Source organism: Asterias rubens, chromosome 1, assembly GCF_902459465.1.
Source record: "Asterias rubens chromosome 1, eAstRub1.3, whole genome shotgun sequence".
Lineage (NCBI taxonomy): Eukaryota > Metazoa > Echinodermata > Asteroidea > Forcipulatida > Asteriidae > Asterias > Asterias rubens.
In genome coordinates this window covers 2,382,158-2,407,508 of record NC_047062.1, presented here as the reverse complement: position 1 = coordinate 2,407,508, position 25,351 = coordinate 2,382,158, and the positions used below count along the sequence as shown (strand labels likewise).

The following is a 25,351-nucleotide window of genomic DNA, read 5'->3' as shown; positions in this document are numbered from 1 at the left end:
TTTACAAATGTACGATCTTACGCTGAAAGAGTTAAGAAAAGGGTAAAAACTTGTTTACCTCAAAATGATTGCACCAAGTACAATAAACATTAAGGTAAAATCTACAAACAATGGAGGGCTCTCCTATGTAACTCTGATTTGTAGGTTACTGGATCTTTTAGTAGTTTCTACCTGTGATGGAGGCCTGTCACCCCTGGGGGTCGTACTCCCCATGGTGGCTGATCTATCCTGCTCTTCTCCTGCTAGTGTAATCTCAGCAGCTTCTTTAGCAAAGCGGCGTACAGCAGACGCTAGCAAACCATCTGTCCACTCCAGCGTGTTGGGATTGGTCTGGCCGTACAGCTCTCCCATCTTCACACACTTTGGGTTGATTGAGTACGTGTCCACTCGGCCTTTCTTTCCATATGTTTTCTGGGAAAGATTTGAATTGGAATCAGACAAATTAAACATTTTTGGTACCAATAATAAATAATAGTGACTTCTTCTATAGAGCATAAATACATCACCGTGTGCCACTCATGGGGTTCCTGCATATAGTGTTTTTCCTGCGCGGTTTATGGAGCTACATGTATGAGACCTATCTTTACATAGCACCAAGTTAAGGTTTACAAGGTGCTGTAGCGCAATATGTAGCCGATCCAACCAGGACACCAGGGGGAAAGAAACCCTTCTCATTACGATAATTGCACTTGGTTCTTTTACGTGCCTTGCACCACACACGGGACCAACACCTTAACGTTGCATCCAAAGGACTGATCAATACTGGTTAAGTGTCTCGCTTACGGACACACGTGTCACGACCAAAACTCAAACCCACACTCCGCTGAGTTTGAGTTTCGTGCTCTAACCCGCTCGGCCACAACATGCCACAATGAAGCAAATGACCTTGTAGAATTTATAACTTACAATGATGTTTGACCCCGACTGAGTCTCCGACGCCTCTAGGTGAATCGTAGGGAGCAATACAAGCGCCCTCTGTAGAATGGTTCTGACTGCGGTTTTACCACCTCCCGTTGGGCCGACCAACATGACGCCATGTCGAACTAAGATCTGGCTGTGAAGCTGTTTGACCTGATTGATCTGGTTGGGCCAGTGTTGCAAACACAGGTCTCTTATTGCCATTGAAATTGCTTTCTAGAGGTCAAAACAATAAACAGAACAAAATTGGAGTCAATGCTACAACATGTACAGATAACAGTGCATTCAACTTTTGAAGCTAAAGTAGGTCCTCCTGCATACCAAGAACCGAGAAAAAGTGACAAACGGATTGCTTTCTAGAAGAAACAACATAAGGGATAGGATAGTACAAAATAAAAAACCTTGATGTTCCAATTTGATATCAAAGTAGTCTATGCAAGTCATGCGTACCAAAAAAAAAAAAAAAAAAAAACTCAATGTTAATAGACCTTTTCGCAAATACCAATGCGCAAGCGCAGACTGTTGAATGAGGTGCATTGTGGAATAGATATGGATCAAATTTGGATACCAGCAAGACCACAATGCACCTAATTAAAAGCTTTACGCGCGCGCCCCAGTATTTACCAAATGCTCTGTCTGCTTGATTACATTGCTAGATGTTAATAATAGTACCGTATTAGGCTCATATATTGCTCAACAACCTTCTGCAAAGCAAAATAAAGCAAAATACTACCCACAGATTATACTTGTGGGACGGCTGGTAAGCATAATTTTCTTGTGCACTGCTACTTTTTGTGCTTTAACCAGCTAACTGAAATTGGTGCCCTAAGACCATGCTGGAAATTCACAGACATTTTTTGGAGGAATACCGAACCAAAATACAGTGATTTATAAATGTAAAACAAACCAACCAAAAGCTGATTTGAATAATTCCAAGTGTGATGTTCCCGTATACTTCCTAATTCACCAGAGCAGGGATGGAAATATCGTTAACTATCGTTAACTCATTTCTATTAAACTTACCTCCAGAGCTCCAGAGTCTCTTGCTGGTGGACTAATGCCAGGGAATAAATCTGCCATGATACTCTCAAATAATGGAACATCCTCAGCCAGGAACTTGGGCAGGTTGGCATCCCGTAAGGAATGGATCAGGATAAAGGCCTCTTGCTGCTCGGATAAGACGGTAGAGTTCCCGAGTCTAGGGATAGAAGGAATGAGGCGATAAAGTAAACAATGAAAGATACATGTAATTGTTCAGTTTGATCCCTTTTGAGTTATTATTGTTTTCTCATTATCTCCTGAATTCCAAAAATCTACCCTGCGGCAGTAGAATATATAGCAAGACAAGAGAACATAAATATAACGAACTCTTTTGATCTCAGTCATTTTGGAACATGTGTAATTTTGGATAAAGATGAATTCACCCCAAAGGTGTGTTGAAGCAAAAAAAAACACACAAAAATAGAGAATCCTTCATGTGTAGGGCGTTTGCCAATCTGCTGTTAGGCAATTAGCGAAAGCTGCCATTTTACTTTAAGAATTCTCAATAGGAGACTTTCCAAAGCTAGGCGGCAGCAGACATACCGGGTAAATTCCCATTGTTTACGTAGTTCTGAACATGCGCATAATTCTGAGAACAATGGATTTACCCGGTAAGTCTGCTGCCCTCTACCGTCCCAGAAAGTCTCCCATTGATAAGCAATAAAACTGGATAAGTTTAACTACTAGAGGGTTATGACATTATTATAAGATGGTACTTACTCTTGCTGCATTTGTCGCTTCTTTTGTCCAGCCATCACTAGTACAGATTTGATTGCTCGCATCCCAAAATCATAATGGTCCTGAGTAGAAAATACAGCAAATCATTTCTCTTTGTAAGAAACATGTTTACTTTTACTTAAAGAAATGTTTTAATAATAATAATAATAATAAGACATTTGTAAAGCGCCTAATGCAAAAGCCTCTAAGCGCATAAAGGAAACAATAAAATAAACAATTAGAGAAAGCTACAAGATACAAATAGGCAAATTACAAAAAAGAAGCTTTAAACAAATGAGTTTTCAACAGGGACTTAAAACGTTGTAAAGAATTAGCTTGGCGAATATGCACAGGAAAACTATTCAAAAGAAACGTTTTGCTTTACTCCGTATTACATGTAACTGTTGTTATTTTTTTATGAGAGTATGGAAATAAATGTATTCTTGAATTGAAAATTGAATTGAAAATAAAACTAGAATGTAATTTAATAACAGGACTCATTAGACTCCCAGATTTATTTTTAATGTTAATTAATTTATGTATTCCTCTGACAACCAGAAGTTTTAAATTCCTTACAACTTCAGGATGACGTCATCATCACAATAAATTTGGTTGCATCATTTTGGGAGTCAAAGTCCCTGTGTGGTATACAGTGCGGCACACATTTAGGCAATGCCAGGGACATGGGGATGCTTCTAGCCGATCTTCCTAACTTTATGAGGGATAAACAAAAATGGGCAAATCTTAACCTGATTGTCGACAAGAGAGAGGGAGTGAGAGTGAGTGGGGGAGATATTTACCTGCTGTGAGAGTTGTTTACTAGCCAGTTGGTAGAGGTTGACAATCTTATTGGACAGAGACTTGGCCGACGTGAATCCCTCGGAGAACAACATGATCTCTGCAATCAGGGCATAGTCTGGTACCATCATAGAGACTGGACGGAACAGCGACTTCAGGTTGTCTGGTAGCTCAACACGTCCTGCATAGCTGGGGTGCAAGATGTGATAGTTGAGATGTTGACATGTAATGCAAAAAATGGAGAACTAGATTTGGGTATGGCGAGTTTATGTTAAAAGTGGTTCTCGTATCTACTTTCTTGTGATCCATGAAATTTACACAGAATTTATTCACTGTGCCCTAAAATTGTGTTTCTGTAAGAAAAAAATAAATAAGAACTAGATATGGGTCCAATTACAACAATTCGGTATACTGCTACTAACTAGCCCGTTTCTCCCCCCCCCCCCCCCCCCCCCCCCCCGAGTACAAAACCATCAAAACCTTAGTGTCAGACTGTAAGGACCCATTTAGCCTCAGTTTTTTTTTTTGGTTTAACTTACCTTGGATTCATTGTAATGAAGACACCACTGGTACTGTTAAGACGAATGTCTCGACCCTCAAACACAAACCTGGATGGGTAAAACACAACAATTTTCTTTATACATTTTTTTTATTTGAGGTGTGCTGTAGCCAACAGTCTACATGTATTTAATTGGACCCAATCTCTGATATTGTCAGCAAAGGAGACTGGGAAAGGAGTGCATTCTGCTCTACCAGCCAGGCTTTGGACTGATGATACATCTGACGATACATCGGACCTACATCTTATGGACTGTGAAGGGGATAACCCTGTTTCAGCCCTAGGAGTAGGTGGAAGTGTGCCCCTGGTGACAGTTGATTTTGGTTGATAGCCCAAATCAGTTCATTGTATCCCTAACCATGAATGGCTTGTGATGTAAGTCGATCTCTCATAAAAAATAACAAACAGAAAAAACAATATAGTTCTGGGTGTCGGTTTAGAAAAGTGGGTGTAATGTCGAGTTACAGGTGCATTCATTGGGTGGCTGGGAATGACTAATGGGTAGAGTGCTAAGCCTTTAAGGTACCTGAGGGCATTCTGATCCTTGGCCGTCTTGATGCTATGTAGCTGCTGAGCGATAACGGACAACACTTCCACGTCGATACGGTTGAACTCGTCAAAGCAACACCAGCTGCCTGACTGGGCTAAACCTGAGAAGAACTTACCCATCATCTAGAAAACAAAAAAGGAGGAGTTATCTTGTAGATAACCCTAACCCTTTACAAACAATTCGTGGCACAGATCGGTATAACAGTTGACTAAAGACTGGTTCACACATCTTGCAAATGTTTCGCAAAGCGAATTTTCGCGTGTCACTATTTGAAGGGGAGCGTGTTATTGAGTCACCAAAATTCGCTTCGAATTCGTGGGAAGTAGGAATGGGGCTTTACTTTAGCTCTAACAGAGAGTTAAAGAAAAGGTATCAACCCAAATTAACATTTCTAATGTTTCCCATGTTCTTTTATGTTTATCAATATAAAAAAACTCATGTCTTGGTGTGTGGTAATGACTAAATAAAAGCAGTAAATAGTCTCCAAAGTGTTACAGGGCGGAATCATAAAATTCACAAAATCAAGGTACATTTTAGAGAAATATAATTAAAAATTTAAAATCAAAAAGCAAACGAAAATTCATATCTAGCCATTCGTTCTCTAAACATTTACCTTATAATCCAATCCTTCAGAGCAGTTGAAAACCAGACATTGTTTCCCGATGGCTTTGGCAAGGTCCTTCACAGTTTCTGTCTTACCAGTACCAGCAGGGCCGGCCGGAGAACCACCCAAGTGAAGAAACAGGGCACCAGTGAGAGTCAAGTAGCAACGGTCAGTCAGTGGTGTGATGACCAGCCGACTCGAGCATCCTAGGTATTCGTAGCCGTAATGGAAGGAGGCATTGGCTTGCTGCACCATGCAGGTATTGTGCTGCTCATCCCATTCATAACTCAGTTGTCTGCAGGCAAAGTAATACAGTTTTCTTTATATAATATATAACTGAAAAACTGACTGGATATTTTTTTTTTAAGGTAGTGGATACTATTGGTAATTGTCAAAGACTAGCCTTCACAGTTGGTGTATTTCAACATATGCATAAAATAACTTACCTGTGCAACTTTGAGCTCAATCGATCATCAATGTTGCGAGATAACAGTGAAAGAAGAAAACACCCTTGTCACATGAAGTGTGCGTTTAGATTGTTGATTTCGAGACCTCAAGTTCTAAATCTGAGGTCTCGAAATCAAATTCGTGGAAAATTACTTCTTTCTCGAAAACTATGGCACTTCAGAGGGAGCCGATTCTCACAATGTGTTATACCATCAACCTCTCCCCATTACTCGTCACCAATAAAGGTTTAATGCTAATGATTATTTTTGAGTAATTACCAATAGTGTCCACTGCCTTTAATAGTTAGGGTTTGAACAAAGAAATTTGACAGGTGCGGAACTTGACCAATGACCTTCACATTAACCTTTGTCAACTCAGAATTTTGCTCAGACAAATAGAACGTCCTTCACTGTTTGGAATGTAACAATTGTACACACAGACTAAACAGTGAAATGAAAGAATCTGAAAGCAGTCCCCCCCCCCCCCCCAATCAAGAATAAGGTCAAATATGACAAGTTTTGAATTCAATCAAACTTGCATTCTCGATTCTCATTGCAACAAGATATTGACCTATATTCCCCTTATCATATAACACCCGGTTTCATCCTGATGATTTAATTCTGTCTCGCACTATTTGAAGCTACGAGCCATATTTGCCTGAAGGTAAGTAAGTCATCACAAAAAGTAAAACAGAAATGGAATAATAAAAATGTAGCACACCTGTCTCATATCCAACTCAGAGTTTGCCCTCTATGGATTGAGAAAGCAGAAGCGCTATATTTTTCAACATTCTATTCGCTTGTGCGTTTACCAGAATGATGAGAACTCTATCCCAAGGAAACATCCAGTGGCTTTTTTAAAAAAAAATTTTTTAATGCAACTCGCCTGACACACAAGGCCACTTCAAGGTGTGGGCTACAATTATTTTGTCCAGAGGCCGTTGCCACCTACTCTAAGGGCTGAAACAGGGTTAACCCCTTTACAGTCCATACGGATGTAGGCTTAGGTATCATCAATTCGAAGTCTGGCCGGTAGAGCAGAAAGCACTACGTCCCCAATTTTATGTAGCAAGTGTCACGACCGGGATCCGAACCCACACCCTGCTGATCAAACACCAGTGCTTGAATCCGGTGCTCTTAACCGCTCGGCCATGACACTGCCGTGGCTAGTGGTTATGATAAAGTATAAATACCTTGTCCATTCAAAGTCATCACTGCGTCGCACCTTCTTCTCAATCAAGTTATTCAATATGTCTCTAGAATGGACCATGATAGTTATAAGAGCCTCAACACAATGTCTCTGGTATGAACTCAAAGGTTTAGTCACCATGCCTGCTAGGGTATTCAGACGAAGGACTAGTTTGTCTCTAGTCTCTACCAGGGAGGTTCCAGGGTCCGCTGACTCAAGGCTGGCTGAGACATCACGGTTGTACATAATCTGAACCTAGAGATTAAGGGTAATACGCGAGTGATTAGTATATATGGATTAATGGTTTAACAATTGTACAACATATCTTAAAACTATGTAAGATAATAAAAAACAGTCTCAGTAATTGTCAACAGATCTTAAGTATGGATTCTATCTGAATGCTCTTTGATGAAATAGTTCATAGTTCAGTGCAAATCCTCCAGAGTCAAGAAAATAGCGTCGAAGACCTCCAAATTACTTTTATTTAACTCGATAGCCATAAGCAAAATAAGCTATAGTCATGCAAATGCAAAAATCCCTGACAAAACATGAACAGTTTTTATTTAACCACCTAACTTAATGCCAAATCTTTACTAGTTGGTTTGATAGGACATTTCTTGAAACTTCAGTCCATACCAGAGAGGCAATGGAGTGAATTGCCTCTTATTATTATCGCTAAAGTTATATAAAAAGTTAATTCCAGGTTAAAATGAAAGCAATTTTCCACACATCATAGAGTAACCAATGCATTTAAACACCAACAAAGTAGTTTGATAGCTTACCACAGTAAGAACCACCTGGCCTGGATGATTAAGAACCCAGTCTTGCAAGTTACGACCCCATCGATGCACACAATCTTTAAAGTTTCTACAAGGCAGGAATAGTTTAAAAATAATATAAGATTCTCAAAACTTCTCTGTTTCAAACTATTGACTCAAAAGTGTATTAAATCACAAATTTTTACTACATGAAAGCAATTAATTTTGATTTTTCAAATAGCCTTGAAAAGCAGCAATTTTTTCTTTTGGAAAAAAAGTTTCCCAAGATTCAAACTGTACTATTTTTGCCAAGAGTAATTATAAGAAGTCAACATTTGCTTTAACAAGTAGCTAGGAAACTTTTTATGTAGTGTCATGTCACTTCAGCGAGAGCGCTATTTTAGCTTTTTATGTCATTATGCAGAAGGGCAAGTGAAGCTGTGATTTGCAACAGGAAATATTTGAAAGAAATTAAATTATTTAAATGGTTTAAGACTATTCTTAACACTTGGTGAAACAAGGCTCCATTTTACAAAGCACTAAGATTCATCTTAAGATAAGTTGTCAGTAGTTACATTCAATTTATTCTGGTTGTGAAGCCAGGAATACAAAGAAAAGTGGACACTATTGGTAATTACTTAAAATAATTATTAGCATAAAACCTTACTTGGTAATGAGTAATGAAGAGAGGTTGATGGTATGAAACATTGTGAGAAACAGCTCCCTCTGAAGTGACGTAGTTTACGAGAAAGAAGTAATTTTCCACGAATTTGATTTCGAGACCTCAAGTTTAGAATTTGAGGTCTCGAAAACAAGGATCTGAAAGTACACAGCTCCATGTGACAAGGGTGTTTTTTCTTTTATTGTTATCTCACAACTTCGACGAACAATTGAGCTCAAATTTTCACAGGTTTGTTATTTTTTGCATATGTTGAGATACACCAAGTGAGAAGACTGGTCTTTGACAATTACCAATAGTGTCCAGTGTCTTTAATCACTGTACCAGCCAAGAAACCCACAGAGAGAAGACAAGAAAGGAAGTTTCGGTTTTAGATGTGGGAGGAAAACCCCAGAGAAATTATTCCAGGAGAACCCCCACACAGTCAGGTATAGACTGAAAACCCAATCCACATAGTGCCCCTTTGCGGGATTCAAAACAGGGTTCTGGAAGTGGAAAGTGAGGAAAGAAACCAGTAGTCCAACCCAACCACCCTTATTACCATAATGATTCAGATAGCGAAATCACACATTGCTTTAGCAATTAAAGTTGAATTGTAGTTAAGATTAATCCTAGTTTTTTGTGGAATCGAGCCCTGAACTGATAACATTTCAATTCTCTTTGATATGATCATTAGTGAGCTAAACTTAAATTTGCTTAACAAATTAAAGTATAAAACGCAGTTAGGTTTTAATTAAAAATGGCATAAATTTTGAGCAATTTTAGAAGATGTCTTGGAATGAGTTAGATTTTTCTGTGGATGGTAAAAGTTAAAACAAAATGTTGGTAATGGATGCAATAATATGTTAAAGTGATAAGTTTCTTGAGATGACCATGCATTCTTTACTAGTACCAATCTGCAAATAAAAGCATGCTGTCAAAATAAACATGCAATTCGGGCAATCAGTCACTAATCTATTCTTTGGCATTGCATTACATTTGTTGTTTGAACCGTTTATAAATAGTATAATTTATAAACTTGCATTTGGGAGAGTTTAAATAATTGTAAGAAATGGGTTACAGATTACAAAATATAACTCAGAAATGAAGAGAAAGAATAATCGTTATCAACCCAGGGGTCGATTTCACAAAGAGTTATGACTAGTCCTAACTTAGGACTAGTCTAGGAGATATTAAAAATGTATGGCTAGTCCTAAGTTAGGACCAGTAACTCGGTACTCGAGATAAGACTAGTCTTAACTCTTTGTGAAACCCACCCCCTGGATTAATTGGATTAAAATACTGCAAATAGCCGTTTATCTATTTGTTGCTTTCTTTTTTTAAAGAGGAGGGGCGCGGGGGGGGGGGGGGGGGGGTTACTGGCGACCACCCTGTGTACCAATGGGTAAGGGAAACAATTGAAATATTTGCCATTAGCCATGTGCACGTACATTGCATTTATCCTAAAACAAAAAATAGCAAAAATAACAGCTAAATTGCTCATGCAATACTTTCTTAATAGAAGTTAAATTTGCATCGGGGATAAAGAATATTCATTTTGGATTTTTACCCATACACCGATGTGTGTTAGCACTGTATACTCAGTACTTTCCCTAGCTCTGTGTAAATCACAGGCATATTACTCGGGTGGGATTTGAACCCACGACCTTTGCGATTCTAGAGCAGTGTCATACCAACTAGACCACCGAGGTGGCTAGAGGATATTCTTACTTTCTAACTTTTCAGTTGTTGGCTCAAACAAGAACTATGAATATATACTTGTGAGGAAAGTGACCATCAAAATGAAAATATTGCAGATTATGATGTTTGTGATCCAGATGTGATATGCTGTTTATGAAATTAATTTATATCATGAATGGTACAACAATTAGACCCCTTGTATAGGTCACTACCACCGAGGTCAAACGATGGAAACTGCGCGCAGCGCACAAACTCTCAGTCAATGAGACGTCTTCCTTTTACCTTTTTGAGGGCGCTGTTTGACATCATATACAAGGAGTCTATTGTTTTTATGTCTTTGACAGATTCTTTTATTTCATGAAACTATATTTGAATATAAAACAGTCATACAAACATATGATGTACCCTCAATTTGGGGATGATGACGTCAGTGAAATGCAGCAAAATGAACCATACCAAATGTTGTAATTGTATGCAGTGAATTCAGTTAATTTATGCATTTGGGAATGAAACTTTTATTAGAACAGTAGTGTGTTCTTTAATCGAAGAACATAAGGACAAACAGAAGAACAACTATTAAAAAACAAAGCCCTGCCAAAACAAACAACCAAACAAACGAATAACAAATTTGCATTTGCTCTGAAAAAAGCTTTGCAATAGAAGATATCCTTGAATTAAAAGGCAGTGGACACTATTGGTAATTGTCAAAGACTAGCCTTTGCAGTTGATGTATCTCAACATAAGCATACAATAACAAACCTGTGAAAATTTGAGCTCAATCGGTCATCGAACTTGCAAGATAATAATGAAAGAAAAAAACACCCTTGTCACACGAAGTTGTGTGCGTTTAGATGGTTGATTTCGAGGCCTCAAGTTCTAAATCTGAGGTCTCGAAATCAAATTCGTGGAAAATTACTTCTCTCTCGAAAAGTCACTTCAGAGGGAGCTGTTTCTCACAATGTTTTATTCCAGCAACCTCTCCCATTACTCGTCACCGAGAAAGGTTTTATGCAAATAATGATTTTGAGTAATTACCAATAGTGTCCACTGCCTGTAAGCCTTGCCCATAGAAGACCTTGAGATCTGGCTAGATGAATTTTAAAACATCTTTGACCACAACCATATATGCCAAGCAAGCAATATTTTCTACACTCCATAGATTCATAAACCAAATTGAGAAGACAAACAGTTGTTATAGACTTAAAAACAGCGCTTAAAAGTTTTGAAAAAAACAAAAGAAAGAGAGTTTGTAAATGCCTTTCAGTAGATTCAAAAACTTCACAAAAACAAAAAGGTTAGTGACTGTTAATGTTCCCTAAAAAAATACAACAACAATTTGTTAGCTTTTAGAGTCTCCTGACGGGCCACCCGAAAGAGAGTTAAACTTCCAGAAAATTTCCATTTACCATTTAAGGAAGGAAAAACAAGAAAGTTATTTTCAATAAATAGAAGAAGATGTTGTAAATATTTGCCAAATCAACATGCAAGCCATGCTTTGTATGGGGTAGCACTTTGATTATTGCTTATTTAACAATATACATGTTAAGGATTCCCTAAAATTTTGCACCAAAATAACCCATCTGACAGAGCCAAAACCGATGTTGTGTTGTTCAGTGGAGAAAGAAGTACCTCAAATGAGCACAACTAGTGGACAGTAGGAACCCTAAAAACATATAGTCAGACTGATATGATGCTAAAGCCTTTGCATGCATGCATGATGAAGGTTATTTAACAATTTCTCATGACTGGAAGTTCATCTTTCCAAGGGCACTTCCATTACAAAAACTTATAGGGGAAACTTTTGAAGGGGCGCAAAGATGTGTAATTTCAGGACTGATATCTTGCTCAATTTTTCTACAGCTTATTAATAGTTCTAATCCAAAACCTTACTCCATCAGATGGGTTACATGGCCGCCGTGTAAAAAGACCCAAACCGTGCAGTTCTTGCACATGCATTTTTGTTACACACACAAACATTACAACAAGACAACCAAGAACAACATGTTTGAGAACAGTTTTAAACCACAGACTCGATTGTGCTGGTGCCGAAGCTTGGCCACGCTTCCTGCAGCCGACGATCCATCATAGAGAACTTCATACACCTGTTATGATCACACATAAGTGAGGGGGGAAAGAGATACATCAACAAACTGGGCCCAACTTCATGGCTCTGCTTACCACCGAATCATGCGCTTAAGAACACTAATCGCCGCTTACTGTGCAAGCGCTGCATTTCTGTATAGCGTATTGATACGGTTATTGTGAAATGCGCTATATAAGAATTTGTTTAAGCGCTTAGAGAATTAAGTGTTAGTTATTAGGCGCTATATAAACCAAAAGTTATTATTATTATTATTTCTGCAATAGCTGTGTGTAAGCAGAATATACCGAGTTACTTGGAGTACGTGGAGGCAAAAATTCCCTGCTAACCAGTAAAATACCTTTATGTACATGTAAGCGCAGATTCTTTGCTATAAACAGAGCCATAAAATTGGGCCCTGATCTTGCACAGGAAAGAACGGAGGTTTCAAATCTTCTTGATTTTGAGGTAAATATCTTTGAACATTGCATGGTAAGAACGCGTTGCCATATAAACATTTCTTCGTGAGTCGTGGTTGCTGTACAATATGAGTCAGTGATGAACTACATGTACCTTTCATTCGATAAGTTTGAAAGACCTTTCCATTATTGATAAACAAACCCAGCTGGTCTCGTCATCAATGACTCTTTTGTGAGACACAACACCCCAGAACCCAAAGAACCATTTGCAATGTATTCACCCTTGTAAATTTTCTAGCTACATGTAGTACAAGCAAAACAAGATTCTCTCAATTCAAACAGAATCTTTTGAATATTACATTCGATCTGCCGGCTCCAAGTCTTTTTCTCTGGCTGGGCCGAAGGAATGGAACAAGTTACCTGAACTCATCAGGGAATCATCTTCTACTGCCATTTAAAAAAACAAAACTCAAAACCTACTTCTTCAGTCAGCCTCGTCATTAATCCTTTGCTGTTTTGTTTATCTTTCTTTCCTTGATTTGTTCTTGTTTTATTTATTGTTCAGCGCTTTGATCTGAGCTAAAGGCGCTATAACATATACCTATATTATTATTATTATTCATCATATTGGGACTAGGTTAATAAAAGCAAGTACAGTATAGTGCATTTTACCGCTCACATACATGGCACCAATATTCCACACAAATAAAAATGAATAGAAAAGATTTCTCATAGCTGGTAACGAATGCAAGTAAATTCTGGCGCTATAGGCTTGAGAAGACAAATTCTTGCAGGAGAGTTCATTGAAAGATACAGGTACATAGATTCGTGCCAAAATTCAAACAAATATAAACACCGTACTTCAACAGAAATACATAAAACACGTTAAAAACAGATTGCAGAGTGGGTAACAAATAAATTTTTAAATAGCTGCCCACAAATATATTTTTGTTATTTCTTTTTGGCATCTCTTTATAAGGTGTTTACACCAATAAAATGAATTTTACTCATAAACCTTATGAAAACTGCCTCCTATGATTTTAATGTCACATTCTATAACTTTGCAGTACTTATACTTTTGTTTTTAATGTGAAGTCTTGTTCTCAAGGTGTCATTAGTTAAGGATAAAAGACCAACCTTTTGACGGTATCAAACATTGCTGATTCAACACTACCAAGCCACTGTTCCACTGGTCCACGTGCCCTGACATTCCTAGGTAGAAGGGGATAAAACGCAAACAATTTGCAATTAAATAAGAGAATAAAAAAACGATGGTAATAGTTTGGGTGGCTAATAATCCTTACTCACAACTGAGAAGCTGAACTGTTAAGGAGGCAGCTAATAATAATAATAACAATAATGTAAGCATTTATATAGCGCCCCACAAAGATTGGAGCGCTTTACAATTTACATACAAACAATGCAATGACAAGGATACAAAAAAACAGTACAAGCAAAAACAAAATGGCCGGATAAAACAAACAAATGAGTTTTGAACCGTTCCAGTGTGTTGGCTTCCCGGATGTTATAGGGAAGGGAATTCCAGAGTCGGGGAGCAGCGGCTTGAAAGGCATGATCATGGTAGCTAAGCTACCAGAAGTAGAATTTGAGGCAGACATTCTTTACCCATTTTGCAGGCACCCTTTATTTCAAGGGGAAAGTTCGAACAGCACATTAAAAGTAATTAATGAGAGCCACTGCGTATATGTCAATGTGTGGTAACACAAAAACACAATAAAGGTTTCCTTTATTCTCGCTGCAACTTTTACATCTATTAATTAGATACTCCAAAAACCAACTATGTTGTTTCCCTTAAGACAGAGCAGACAATTGACAAGGAACCAATTTCAAAATTGAATTATCTCACAAATGTGACCACGACCCATCTTTATAGAGTTGCTTTAGCGGAAAATATTGCTAAACAATTCAATTGCCTGCTCAGCAGAAACTAGCAGTTAATAAATTGTACATGTGACATGTTCGTTTGGCTCTAACTATTATTCTGGTAAGTATAATTTTGTTGTGCTAAGCTCTTTTTTTTTTTGCTTCAGCAGCTCTATGAAACAGGGCCTTGTTCCTGGGTTTCCCCAAGGGGCCAGGCTATTTCTTACTTTGGCATGAGTATGGCTTCACCCTCTGCAGACACCATGGTCCGGACCGTCGGAGGCAGCCTAGGCTCCCTGACTATGTCAAGGCTCTTGATGTTTCCAAAACACTTCACAAGATGCGGCTGTAGGAATAAATAGCACATTCAACTCTTACAAAATGTGGCCTAAACTGTACCATCGGTGTATGGCTAAATAAAAATAAAGTTCTTTATTCCGATACAAATTTAACATATATTAGAATCAGTGTGGTACCTGCTGCTAAAATATATGATTCAAACTGCCTCTAGTTACCAAGCATTCTCGGTGGTCCAATGGTAAGACATCAGGGCCCAATTTTATAGCGCTGCTTAGCAGCCGATTTTGTGCTTACTGTGCAATTTCTATTTCATAGGGTGCTAACCGTAAGCACACGAAAAGGCATGCTAACCTTCCGGTGCTTACCGCACGAAAATAAATGACGTCACAATGCAAATCCACGGTAAACACACAATATGGCCGCTCAATTTTTCTGCTAACCTGTGAAATACGCTAAGGCTTAAGCAAATTTTTCTGCTACAGTAAGCACGCAAATTTGCTTACCGTGAAGCAGCGCTATGAAATTGGGCCTTGCTCTTGAATGATAAAGGTTGTCATGTTTGTGGGTTTGAAACCCTGAGTATTTAGTGCTTAACCCACATCAGCGTAAGGGTAGTAGCAACTTACAGTGTTTATCCTGGATGCAAATTTAACATCTATTAAATGGTTGTTGTACCCACTGCTAAAATAAAAGATTCAAACTGCCTCCATGCCTGATCAAGCTCAGTGGTCTAGTGGTTAGACATCCGCTCTACAATGGCAAAGGTCATGGGTTTGAATCCCATAAGAGTATGTGTTGTGTAACGCATGTAAAAGAACCCAGTGCACTTTTCGAAAAGAGAAGGGCTTGCCCCGGTGTTCCTGGCTGTGGCTGCTGTATGCGCCGTAGCACCTTTTAAACCCCTATAAAGGTGCTAAATAGTTGGGTCTCAAAATTCATCACTGCAATTACCTATCTTTCTGAAAGTTTGTATATAATACTCAGCGCCTTGAGTACCTTGTTTGGTAGATACGTGCGCTATATAAGACTTCGATATTATTATTATTATTATTTATTATTATACTTGATTTTGTTTTCACAAGACTCGGGGAAAGTACTGAGTATTCAGTGTTTTACACACATCGGTGTTGGGTAAAACACAAATAATAAAATGGTTTTCTTTCTTGTGTCTCTCCCAGAAGTCTAAGTTCTAGGAAGTGACACAAGAATTCTTTTCCTGAAGTAAAATTTGTTTTGAAATAAAACCACTTTGAACAGTGTAAGGCCGACTTGGATGGAATAAACGGTCGGTTGAGTTTGAGGAGGAGAGAAGAAGAGACGGACATGGTGGAAACTTACCTGCACAGCATCAGGGTTCTTGCTCTGTGCCAGAATGTCTAAAAGCTCATCGTTACTCAGGAAGTAGAAACGTGGAAACACCAGACGCTTTGTCTCAAGGTAGTCCTGAAATTCAGTTTCAGTTCAGTACAACATTTATTTCAAATTCCTCAATCAATATAAAGACAATGGTTACAAAGTGATACACAAAAATGCAAGAAATTGGGGCAACAACCAAGTACATGTAAGCACAGCTTGTGTTAGGGAGTGCCCATATACAAAGAAAATTAACAATCAACTCCTGATTTTACACTCATAAAGCACATTGATATGGTCATTGTAAAATGCATCAATGACATTTGGGCCAAGACTATAGCCGAAGCGGTTGTGTTCAAAAATAATATGTTTGGCTGTGGCTAATTGTTGTAGCAGCAATAGAGTTAATTTTAAGAAACACATGTGTATCTTTTGGAAGTTGAAGTGTTTGTATTTGGCTTAGCATGTGGCTAATGGCTGTTGCAGCAATACTTACCTCTAAACATTTGTGTATCTTTTCCAGATTGGAGTTATTTGTTTGCAGTATTTCCAGAACCCCTGGTGCTACTGCTGCTCTTAGTGCATTGGGTCTGTCCTCGGTTCTACGCATGATGTCCTTCCATGATTTATCCACTGACGCAAACAGCTTAGCCTCATTCGGTAACTGTCTAAAATATTCAATCAAAGAATACATTGTCATACTATGCAATGTCAAATGAATTGTATTCCTTTACCATTTTTACAAACTCTTCTATCTTGTTGATTTTATGTAACAGCAAAAAAAAAAAATACAAAATCTATTGAATCCCCCTTCATCTAAACACAAACAAAAAACATTTGAGATCGGCCAATAAATGACCAATTTCTCAGTCTTTGTTTCCTCTGTGCTACTGTCAACTCAAACACATTTTTGCCCGCATGTACACAAGCATATGGTGATGCATACATGTTTTGCGTTTTGGATATTTCCACTCCAGTTGAAGAGATCACATAGCAGCAACCTTATTTAATTTACCATCGTTGGAAAGATCTCATCTTTTTCTTCCCAACCATTGTAAGCTTGGGTATGGAGGAAGAATGTTGAGAGAAGAACAGCTTTTTAACAAATGGCCTATGTGCTCAGGCTAGAGTGTTTTTTTGTGCAAGCTTGGTCGACTAAAGTAGCCATAAGTATAGAGGACTGGGTGTGTTAGCAGGCAACAAAAATCACCTATGGTAAGGAAAATGTTAAACAAGTATCTCTTTTAATAGATGTTAAATTTGCATCGGGGATAAAGAATATTAATTTTGGTTTTTTACCCATACACCGATGTGTGTTAGAACTGTATACTCAGTACTTTCCCGAGTCCTGTGAAAAAATATCAGGATTCGAACTGCCTCTAGCTGCCGGGCAACCTCGGTAGTCTAGTTGGTAAGACACTGCTCTAGAATTACAAGGGTCGTGGGTTCGAATCCCACCCGAGTATTATGCCTGTGATATTTTTTCACAGGACTCGGGAAAGTACTGAGTATACAGTGCTAACACACATCGGTGTATGGGTAAAAAACCAAAATTAATAGTATCTCTTTTGTTAAAACCTTAGATTTTAGATCTTCAAGAGGTCACTGTAACAATATTTCCCTAAAATATGAAAACTGGTTTGAATGTTTATGAAAACCCTTTGGACACTAGGTAGGGTTAGAACAAACCTTTGTATATCTGGAGCCAGGAAGATCTGTTCCAAGTAGAGCCAGTTACGTTGACATGCCATCCATTCATCTAAGGTGCGTGAGAAGATGTTCAGTTTACGATCCCACTCTTCAACCAAAGCCTATCGTGGAAAGATAAACAAGTTTATAAATCTCTCCATGTACCACTTTAAACTGCTACAGATATGAAGGAAGAAATCAATAGCAGGATTATTACACAAATACTTATCAAACCCATTTTGCAAAATTAAAAAATTAAAAAGTTAAAAACAAAACATTTATTATTAAACAGAATTTAAAAACATATGTACATGACCCTATCCCAAACTTACTTTAATAGGTGTGACAAATCTTGAGCCTCTGATGGTTGCTATGGTAACTTGACTCTCTTCCAGCTGCTGGGTGATGTCATCAGCGCCAGCGATTATCATGAAATCTCTATTGCTATGAGCAATCAAACGGAAATCAGTTCCCTGCCAAAGGTCAATCACCTAGGGAAGAAAACAAAGTGGTAATGGCAAGATATTTAGTTCTATCCGAAAAAATGCTGAAATAAAGCCTTCAGTTTTAGTAATAATGATAAATACTAACAACTACCTCGGATAGTTAACACACCTATTGGTCAAAGACTGGTCAGGTGATGTAAACAAGCCTATTGTTGCACACAATACTCCTCTCTTAATATTCATGCATGACGCCATATTTCTTACCAAAAATGAGGCTATAGGAGCATGTCCGCCACCACTTGCAGAGGCTGCGCCTATGGCCTCGTTTTGGGTTAGAGTTGTGACGTACTCATGCATAAATATTAAGAGAGGCATTTGTGCTTGTTAACCTGGAAACTCTCAAATCAACTGTTTTCTGTGTGTTTTATTTTTGGCAAGAACATGGTGTTGCATGCACAAGCATACCACGCAGCGGCATATGTGCAAAAAATGTATCAATTAAAGGTTGCTGGTGTGCGCAAGAAACTAACATAATGCAAAGCATAGAGCTGAACACCAACCAAAGTATTTCTATTAATGGGAGGACACAACTCACAACTAGTGGTTATGAATGATGAGGCAAAGAGGTAAAGCTTGCAATGTTTCTCAACATACCTTGTTGAGCATAATCTCCAGTGTTGCTTCATTGCTCGCCTGGGTTGAAATATCATTGATCTTATCCTTGTATTCAAATAACTGTCCAGACAAAGAAAAACAGATACATTTAAAAATTAGAAACAAAATAGTACAGTTTTGTATCATACAAACCTATAATGCTGCTGTTTAAACCCCAAGTTAGTGCTGAGAAATCAAATGAAAAGCTGCTAAAAGTAGGTCTAGTTGGATTGCTATAAGTAATAACATCAGGCGCTGTAGTTCTCTTCCATTGTTTAAAAACTTGCTTAAAACTCATTTATTTAAATCCTCTTACACTTAGCTCGTTACATGTCTTGACAGTAGATTATTCATTGTATAATTTTGTATTATGTTCTACATTTCTTTTTTGTTGTATGTATTGTTTTTTTGTTCTGCGCCTCGGAATAGGGTCTTGTACACAAGATAGATGGCGCATTATAAATGCATTATTATTATTATTATTATTATTATTATTATTCAAGCGCATGCTTATGGACCCCTGCGTTGTAACTCCTAAACTTTCCATTGGAACTTTCACAATACTTCGGCACAATGATGCAGTCTAGCGGAATGTCTGGCAGTCCAATGGATTGTGGAAATTACCATGGAACTGTTCTTATGTGCCAAGAAGATGAAAAAAGACAATACGCTAAAAAATGAAACAACAAATAAGAGAGGGATGCAAAATGAAACAGGGTAACTGAAGGTTACCCTTAGGGGCTTTGAGGTTTTAGGGGTTAATGGGGTTCAGGTTTCAACCCTGGACTAGTTTAATTCTGCATTTCTCCCTGAAGGACAATAAGTCATAAGAGAAAACTATAGTTATTTGAACCACCCCTGTTCAATTATAGATTACCATGAAACGGTGTTACCGCAAACCTTACTATATAAATGTTTTACTTTCGTGTTTACCTGCAAGTCCATAAACTTTCCCAGAGTGAAGTTTTTATCTCTGACGATGTGACGACCAATGAGATCTTGAATCTCCTGCCAGTGGCGAGGCCTTAGGGCGGGGTTCCTAAGGGCGGTCATGATAGGCATTCCTTGTTTGAAGTTTAGTACTCGCTCCTTCAGACGAGGTAGGACCTCATTGGGCGGAAGACCTGTTAATCAAGGATAACAAAAGTAGTAACAAGAAATCGTCTGAATTAAGACATTGGTTGTAACAAAAGCATTGTGCTGGTTAGAAGATGAACAATTAAATCCTACTTCTATGTTTTAAGAAACTTTGCAATGTTTATATGAGGTTTTCCTCCCACATCCGATACCATGCATACCTTCCTGGTATTCTGTTTTTAAGCTGAATTGAGCATGACAATTTGTTATTATCGTGATTATTAAAAATAATCAATTCATTGTATCCATTGTTGAAAAGTAATAGTGGTTAAAGGTAAGGTCATAGATTGGTTTTTGTTGATTTGATCAGCAAAGTGTAGGTTCGAGTCCCGGTCGTGACACTTGCTTTGAAAAATTGGGGTGGAAGTGTTTTCTGCTCTACCAGCCAGGCTTCTGATGGATGATACCCAAGCCTACATCCGTATGGACTGTAAAGGGGGTAACCCTGTTTCAGCCCTAGAATTAGGTCGCAACAGCCTCTGAACAACAATAATTGCAGCCCACACCTTGAAGTGGCCTTCAGGCATTGTGTGTCTGACGATTTGCATACAATTGTTTTAAACATAAATACTCCCCAGGGAGCTGAGATAGTTTAAGAATTGATTTAAGGCCCAGTGACCAGGGGTATTGAAAGCGCTTTGTAACAATGGGTGCGAACAATAAAAATTGGTTATTATTACTATTCATATTAATACATGGTTTTTTTTTCAATAGTATTGCAATAAGTTTAACCATACCTTTTTCCAGCATGTAAACTGTTTGCGTAAACCTATTGACGTTTTTCTGGACGACATCCACATTGAGTTTATCAAACTGTGAGGCTGTCCACTCATCTACAAGACGACTCCATTCCTCGGAGCTCTCCCAGAGAAGACGTCTTAGCTGGAGGTCACGCTCAACCTCCGACAGGTCATTCAGCACTTGCTGGGCGCTGATACCGCTTTCTGCGTAGTCTGACATCAGGGCATCACTGTAGCAATGATCATAATATAAATAAGAGTCTTTAAAAGGAATTCATATTATTTATTTTGATTTGGGGTTGAACAAAGACAAATTTACTACAGTGGAAACCATTGACCATAGGATTAACATGCCAAAGCTCAACCAATTAAGCTATATCTAGCCCTTTGAGTTACATTTTTACATGGTCACCTTACACTGCATACAGTTACACGAATGACAAGTTCAAAAGAACGAGAAAAGCTAGTTGCTCTTTGACTTGATGCGTCTTTTGACAGCGCACTCTGCTTAGTTTCAAACACTGAATGGATCAAATGCAAGACTAATTAAAATATGCAACAATTTGGATATTTCACACTTCATGCGGTTACAATTGAACAAGGCATTCAAGGAAAGAAACAAATAGGGCAGTGATATCGTATACTACCGGTACGAGGTTGCAATGCAAGCAAACTAAACCTAGAAGGGAAAATAGTCTGGTACCTTCCATGTGTGAGACAAATCAGTACTCATAACTAAAACTGTACTTGGGTATCTCGACAAAGAAGGTGCAAATTGTCAACATGTCTACTTACTACGAGAATCCTTTGTGTTTGGTCTGACGTGAGATAGAACTACCAAAGCGATCGTGGTAGCTAGCATAGCTACATGCCTTGGTAGTTAGAGTACTAGTCCATCATGTAGTAGTTTAATAAAAGGTATCTACACAAAGAAGGTGGCAGTAGCCAATGAGTCTACTTACTCTGAGAATCCTTTGTGTTTGGTCTGACGTGAGATAGAACTACCAAAGCGATCCTGGTAGCTAGCATAGCTACGTGCCTTGGTAGTTAGAGAACTCAGTCCATCATGTAGTAGTTTAATAAAAGGTATCTACACAAAGAAGGTGGCAGTAGCCAACGAGTCTACTTACTACGAGAATCCTTTGTGTTTGGTCTGACGTGAGATAGAACTACCAAAGCGATCCTGGTAGCTAGCATAGCTACGTGCCTTGGTAGTTAGAGAACTCAGTCCATCATGTAGTAGTTTAATAAAAGGTATCTACACAAAGAAGGTGGCAGTAGCCAACGAGTCTACTTACTCTGAGAATCCTTTGTGTTTGGTCTGACGTGAGATAGAGCTACCAAAGCGATCCTGGTAGCTAGCATAGCTACGTGCCTTAGCAGTTATAGTACTCAGTCCATCATGTAGTAGTTTAAGATTCTCCAGAGCAACGACGGCCAAGGTGTCTGAGCTCAGGAGGATCGGCTCTTGTACGTGATTCCGAATGTCATACGCTTCAGCCTGTATTCAGGGGAAAAAGTACACTCAAGTAAGAACACTATAAACTTGTTATAAAGAAGATGTTCTGTTTGTACAGAGTACATTCTGAAGTCCCAAATCTCATTTCTATTTTGTGCTTCCTTGCTTTGCTGTCCTCTTATAACAACATTCATGCTAATAAAGAGGTCACTTTGCCAGTCCCAGCGACCTTATTGTAACGAGAGTCAACTATACAACACTCTTGCACTCTTGAGTTATTAACACGGAGGCCATGGCCTCTGTTGCCCCCCTCTAGGCCTTGGTGCCCCTTCACCCTTTAGCCCGCATCCCGCCCGGAGGCACCCTGCGTATTACAACGCATACCGCTCGCACGCGCCCGCACAGTTTGACATGGTGTTATTTGAGTTATAAACATGCTATTATAACGCAGCAAACAGCCATAGATAGAGCGCGATCTCAAGATGACAACAGTCTAAAAATGGTCCACGTTAGAAAATATTACGTAAGGTGCAAAAGTTGAAAGTCATTTCACAATCAAACAACGCATGTATGAGTGGGTGCTTTATCTCTGTGTGGAGCCGTACGTTTTCTCTGTGTAGCGAGACCGTACAGGGGATGTACCACGTACTACGCGCACATGTACACAGTAATGGCAGTCTCCCGCTTGTTTCATGTCACACTTTCTGGTGTTTTTACACACAGAATATCGCGATTTGAAAGGATTTTACAAAAGATTTTAGGTACAGAAGGTATCTGTTGATAAAAGAGGCTTTCATTTTAATTTCTAAAGGTATGTTGTAATTATTTTCAACCACTTTTCATAGCTTTGTTTTCCGTCAGACGATAGTAAAGTTGAGAAAACTTGTGTGAACAACTTTCACTTGATACACAAACAATGTTTTCAATTTTTTTTTTATCTCTCTTATGTTTCCAACCAGAAAGCTTGAATTTGGTGAGTCAAACAAAACAACTGTGAAAATAATTCCAAAGATAATTTCATCCTCTACAAAATAAACTCAACTTGTAACACGAGAAAATAATCACATTGACAATTATCCAACGATTTCTGGATACAGCCGGAAATCGATTGAATTTTCATGGCGCACTGAGGAGTGGTGACGTTATGTTTAATGTTGCGTGCGTGGGGTTAAACGCGAGGTTAAACGTTTCCTATTAGTTTTTTAAATGAAAATGCCTTTTGCAAAAAAAAAATAGCCTTGCCCTCTCAAAGTCGAAAATATTTCTGGTATTTCTGGTATAGAAGAAGGAACACATTATGGCATGATATAAACTTACCTGTAAGGCTTGGATGTGGCTGTTGAGGTCATCACTGAATTTACTGATGTTTTCATCTTTCTTGGCTTCACAGTAGATGATCACAGTCTGTATTCAAATAATATATAAAGAGGAATCGGATATCGTTTGTACAGCCACAAAAAAATTAGCGTGCTTAGAAAAAATATCAACAAATGTCATTGAAAACTTTATTTAAGGAAAAGGCAATGGTTAGCGTAGGCACATGCTAAAATGTACAAAGTTGAATTGAAAATGCTTCAAAAATAAGTTTCCATGTTCTTTGGACATCTTTCTTAAAAACAAAATTAAACAGAACTATTTTTCCTTCGAGAAAGACTCTGCTAGAGACGAAAAGTCAGCCCATTAACTATTTTTTTCATTTATAACATCCGTCCATTTGGTTGGTAAGTTGTTTGCAAAAGCTAACTCTTATTTTCAGAACTATTTTTTACGAGTTTAAACTCAAAAATTGAACAATTCTTCTTGTTTATTGAATGGTGATCTCAATGATCTTTCAATCAAGTTCAATCTGAATTTGATGTGCAAGGCATTCATGATTTCCAGTCGAAACATTTCATAGGAATCGGGAGACCTCCACCACTCACCTTGAGATGTGTGAAGCTTGGCATGAGTGTTTGATACAGCGCCAGCTCCTCCGGTTGGATCGGCATGTTGAAATTCCTAGCGATGGTGAACAGTCTGGTAACCACTGCATATTCCTGGTCCAGCTTAGGCAACTCTGATGCTGTATGGGATAAGAAGGCAAGGTGCTCTACGAACTCCTCCACGGTCTGGGGCAAATGATCAAGTTTCTTGGATGCACCCTTGTCGGTAAAAACAACACATATTGTTATTCTTAACTAAGGGAATCAATGTGTGGTGAAGAGGTTTTCAACTAGTGGTTTAATCCCAACGAGGCCTGGTTCTTGATAATTTTACCAAGACAAAGTCGAGGTAAATTATCAAGTACCAGGCCTCGGCGGGTTTAAACAACTAGTTGAAAACCGCTTCAACACACTTTGATTCCCATTCATAAATACCTTTTCGGTCAATAAAAACATCAACACTTTTGGTCAAAAGGTAAAATAAATGCAAAAACTATAATCGTTCAATGATTTCTTTCAACACAACACCCCTCCAGCTATGAAATGGTAAGGCCCTCCGCCGCCCTTGGGTAAACAGCTCCTTATAAGGGAATGCTGTGCGCGTCGCGCGTATCGCGTGATGTGGCACAACTGTACCGGCCGTTGTTCTCGACCAATAGGAATGGTGAAACTGTCTTATAAGCACAGGTGCAAGCTCGCGTGTCACGCCCATGTTTCAACACTTTTTACTGGTCATAAATAAAGGTTTATACACACCCACATGACGCGCTCTCCACCAATAGGAATAGCGAAACTGTCTGAGGTATTTATGAATAAGTTTCACCAGCGCAGTATTGATAGAATAAAACAAGGTAAAAGGTAAACATGTATCCAGTCATTAATCGAAAGCTCCATTAAACATGTTAAAGTAAGAGGCTAGATTAAATTAACCTTTTCATCTGACAATGTTATATTTATAGACAACTAACACCCGTTATTCGTTTGTGGTTCCATTTAAAAACAGTGGAATGAATTGGATTATGCACAAACCAGTGGGGCTGCTGACTGCCCCAGGCATATCCACTGCTCATCATTTAAGTTAAATGACCGAATTCATTTAATGTAATCACACCCACTGGTGAAAAGGATGTATACTTTCTGAGTTTTTGTGGCAAAAATAAAATCTTCAATGGAGCTTTCCCATAACGAGAACAAAACCTCAGAGTTTACAGTTTTTACAAATAAGAGCAAGTTCAAGTGTGCAAACTCGGTCAACCCGTGGTTGACCACTGACTTGCATTGTAAATGTGCATTGACAGACTCATTTGAAGTCTAGACCACCATCAGTAC

The 25,351-nt window shown here is 38.5% G+C and overlaps 1 protein-coding gene across 1 annotated transcript in view; it reads right to left on the bottom strand.

Moving 5' to 3' along the window:
• LOC117295212 (dynein heavy chain 6, axonemal-like) overlaps positions 1–25,351 on the bottom strand; it is a 119,364-nt gene that overhangs the window by 62,118 nt on the left and 31,895 nt on the right. The window contains exons 21-43 of the mRNA XM_033778163.1: positions 24,023–24,241; positions 23,418–23,504; positions 21,940–22,142; positions 20,639–20,871; positions 19,698–19,888; positions 18,765–18,845; positions 17,997–18,155; positions 17,665–17,786; positions 16,472–16,643; positions 15,961–16,065; positions 14,550–14,668; positions 13,576–13,650; positions 11,970–12,041; positions 7,605–7,689; positions 6,827–7,077; positions 5,197–5,482; positions 4,560–4,705; positions 4,014–4,082; positions 3,477–3,663; positions 2,680–2,759; positions 1,942–2,116; positions 907–1,134; positions 172–411 (exon numbers count right to left, since the gene is read on the bottom strand). Coding sequence (XP_033634054.1) covers positions 172–411; positions 907–1,134; positions 1,942–2,116; positions 2,680–2,759; positions 3,477–3,663; positions 4,014–4,082; positions 4,560–4,705; positions 5,197–5,482; positions 6,827–7,077; positions 7,605–7,689; positions 11,970–12,041; positions 13,576–13,650; positions 14,550–14,668; positions 15,961–16,065; positions 16,472–16,643; positions 17,665–17,786; positions 17,997–18,155; positions 18,765–18,845; positions 19,698–19,888; positions 20,639–20,871; positions 21,940–22,142; positions 23,418–23,504; positions 24,023–24,241 — 3,585 coding nt within the window. The remainder of the gene's footprint in view (positions 1–171; positions 412–906; positions 1,135–1,941; positions 2,117–2,679; positions 2,760–3,476; positions 3,664–4,013; positions 4,083–4,559; positions 4,706–5,196; positions 5,483–6,826; positions 7,078–7,604; positions 7,690–11,969; positions 12,042–13,575; positions 13,651–14,549; positions 14,669–15,960; positions 16,066–16,471; positions 16,644–17,664; positions 17,787–17,996; positions 18,156–18,764; positions 18,846–19,697; positions 19,889–20,638; positions 20,872–21,939; positions 22,143–23,417; positions 23,505–24,022; positions 24,242–25,351) is intronic.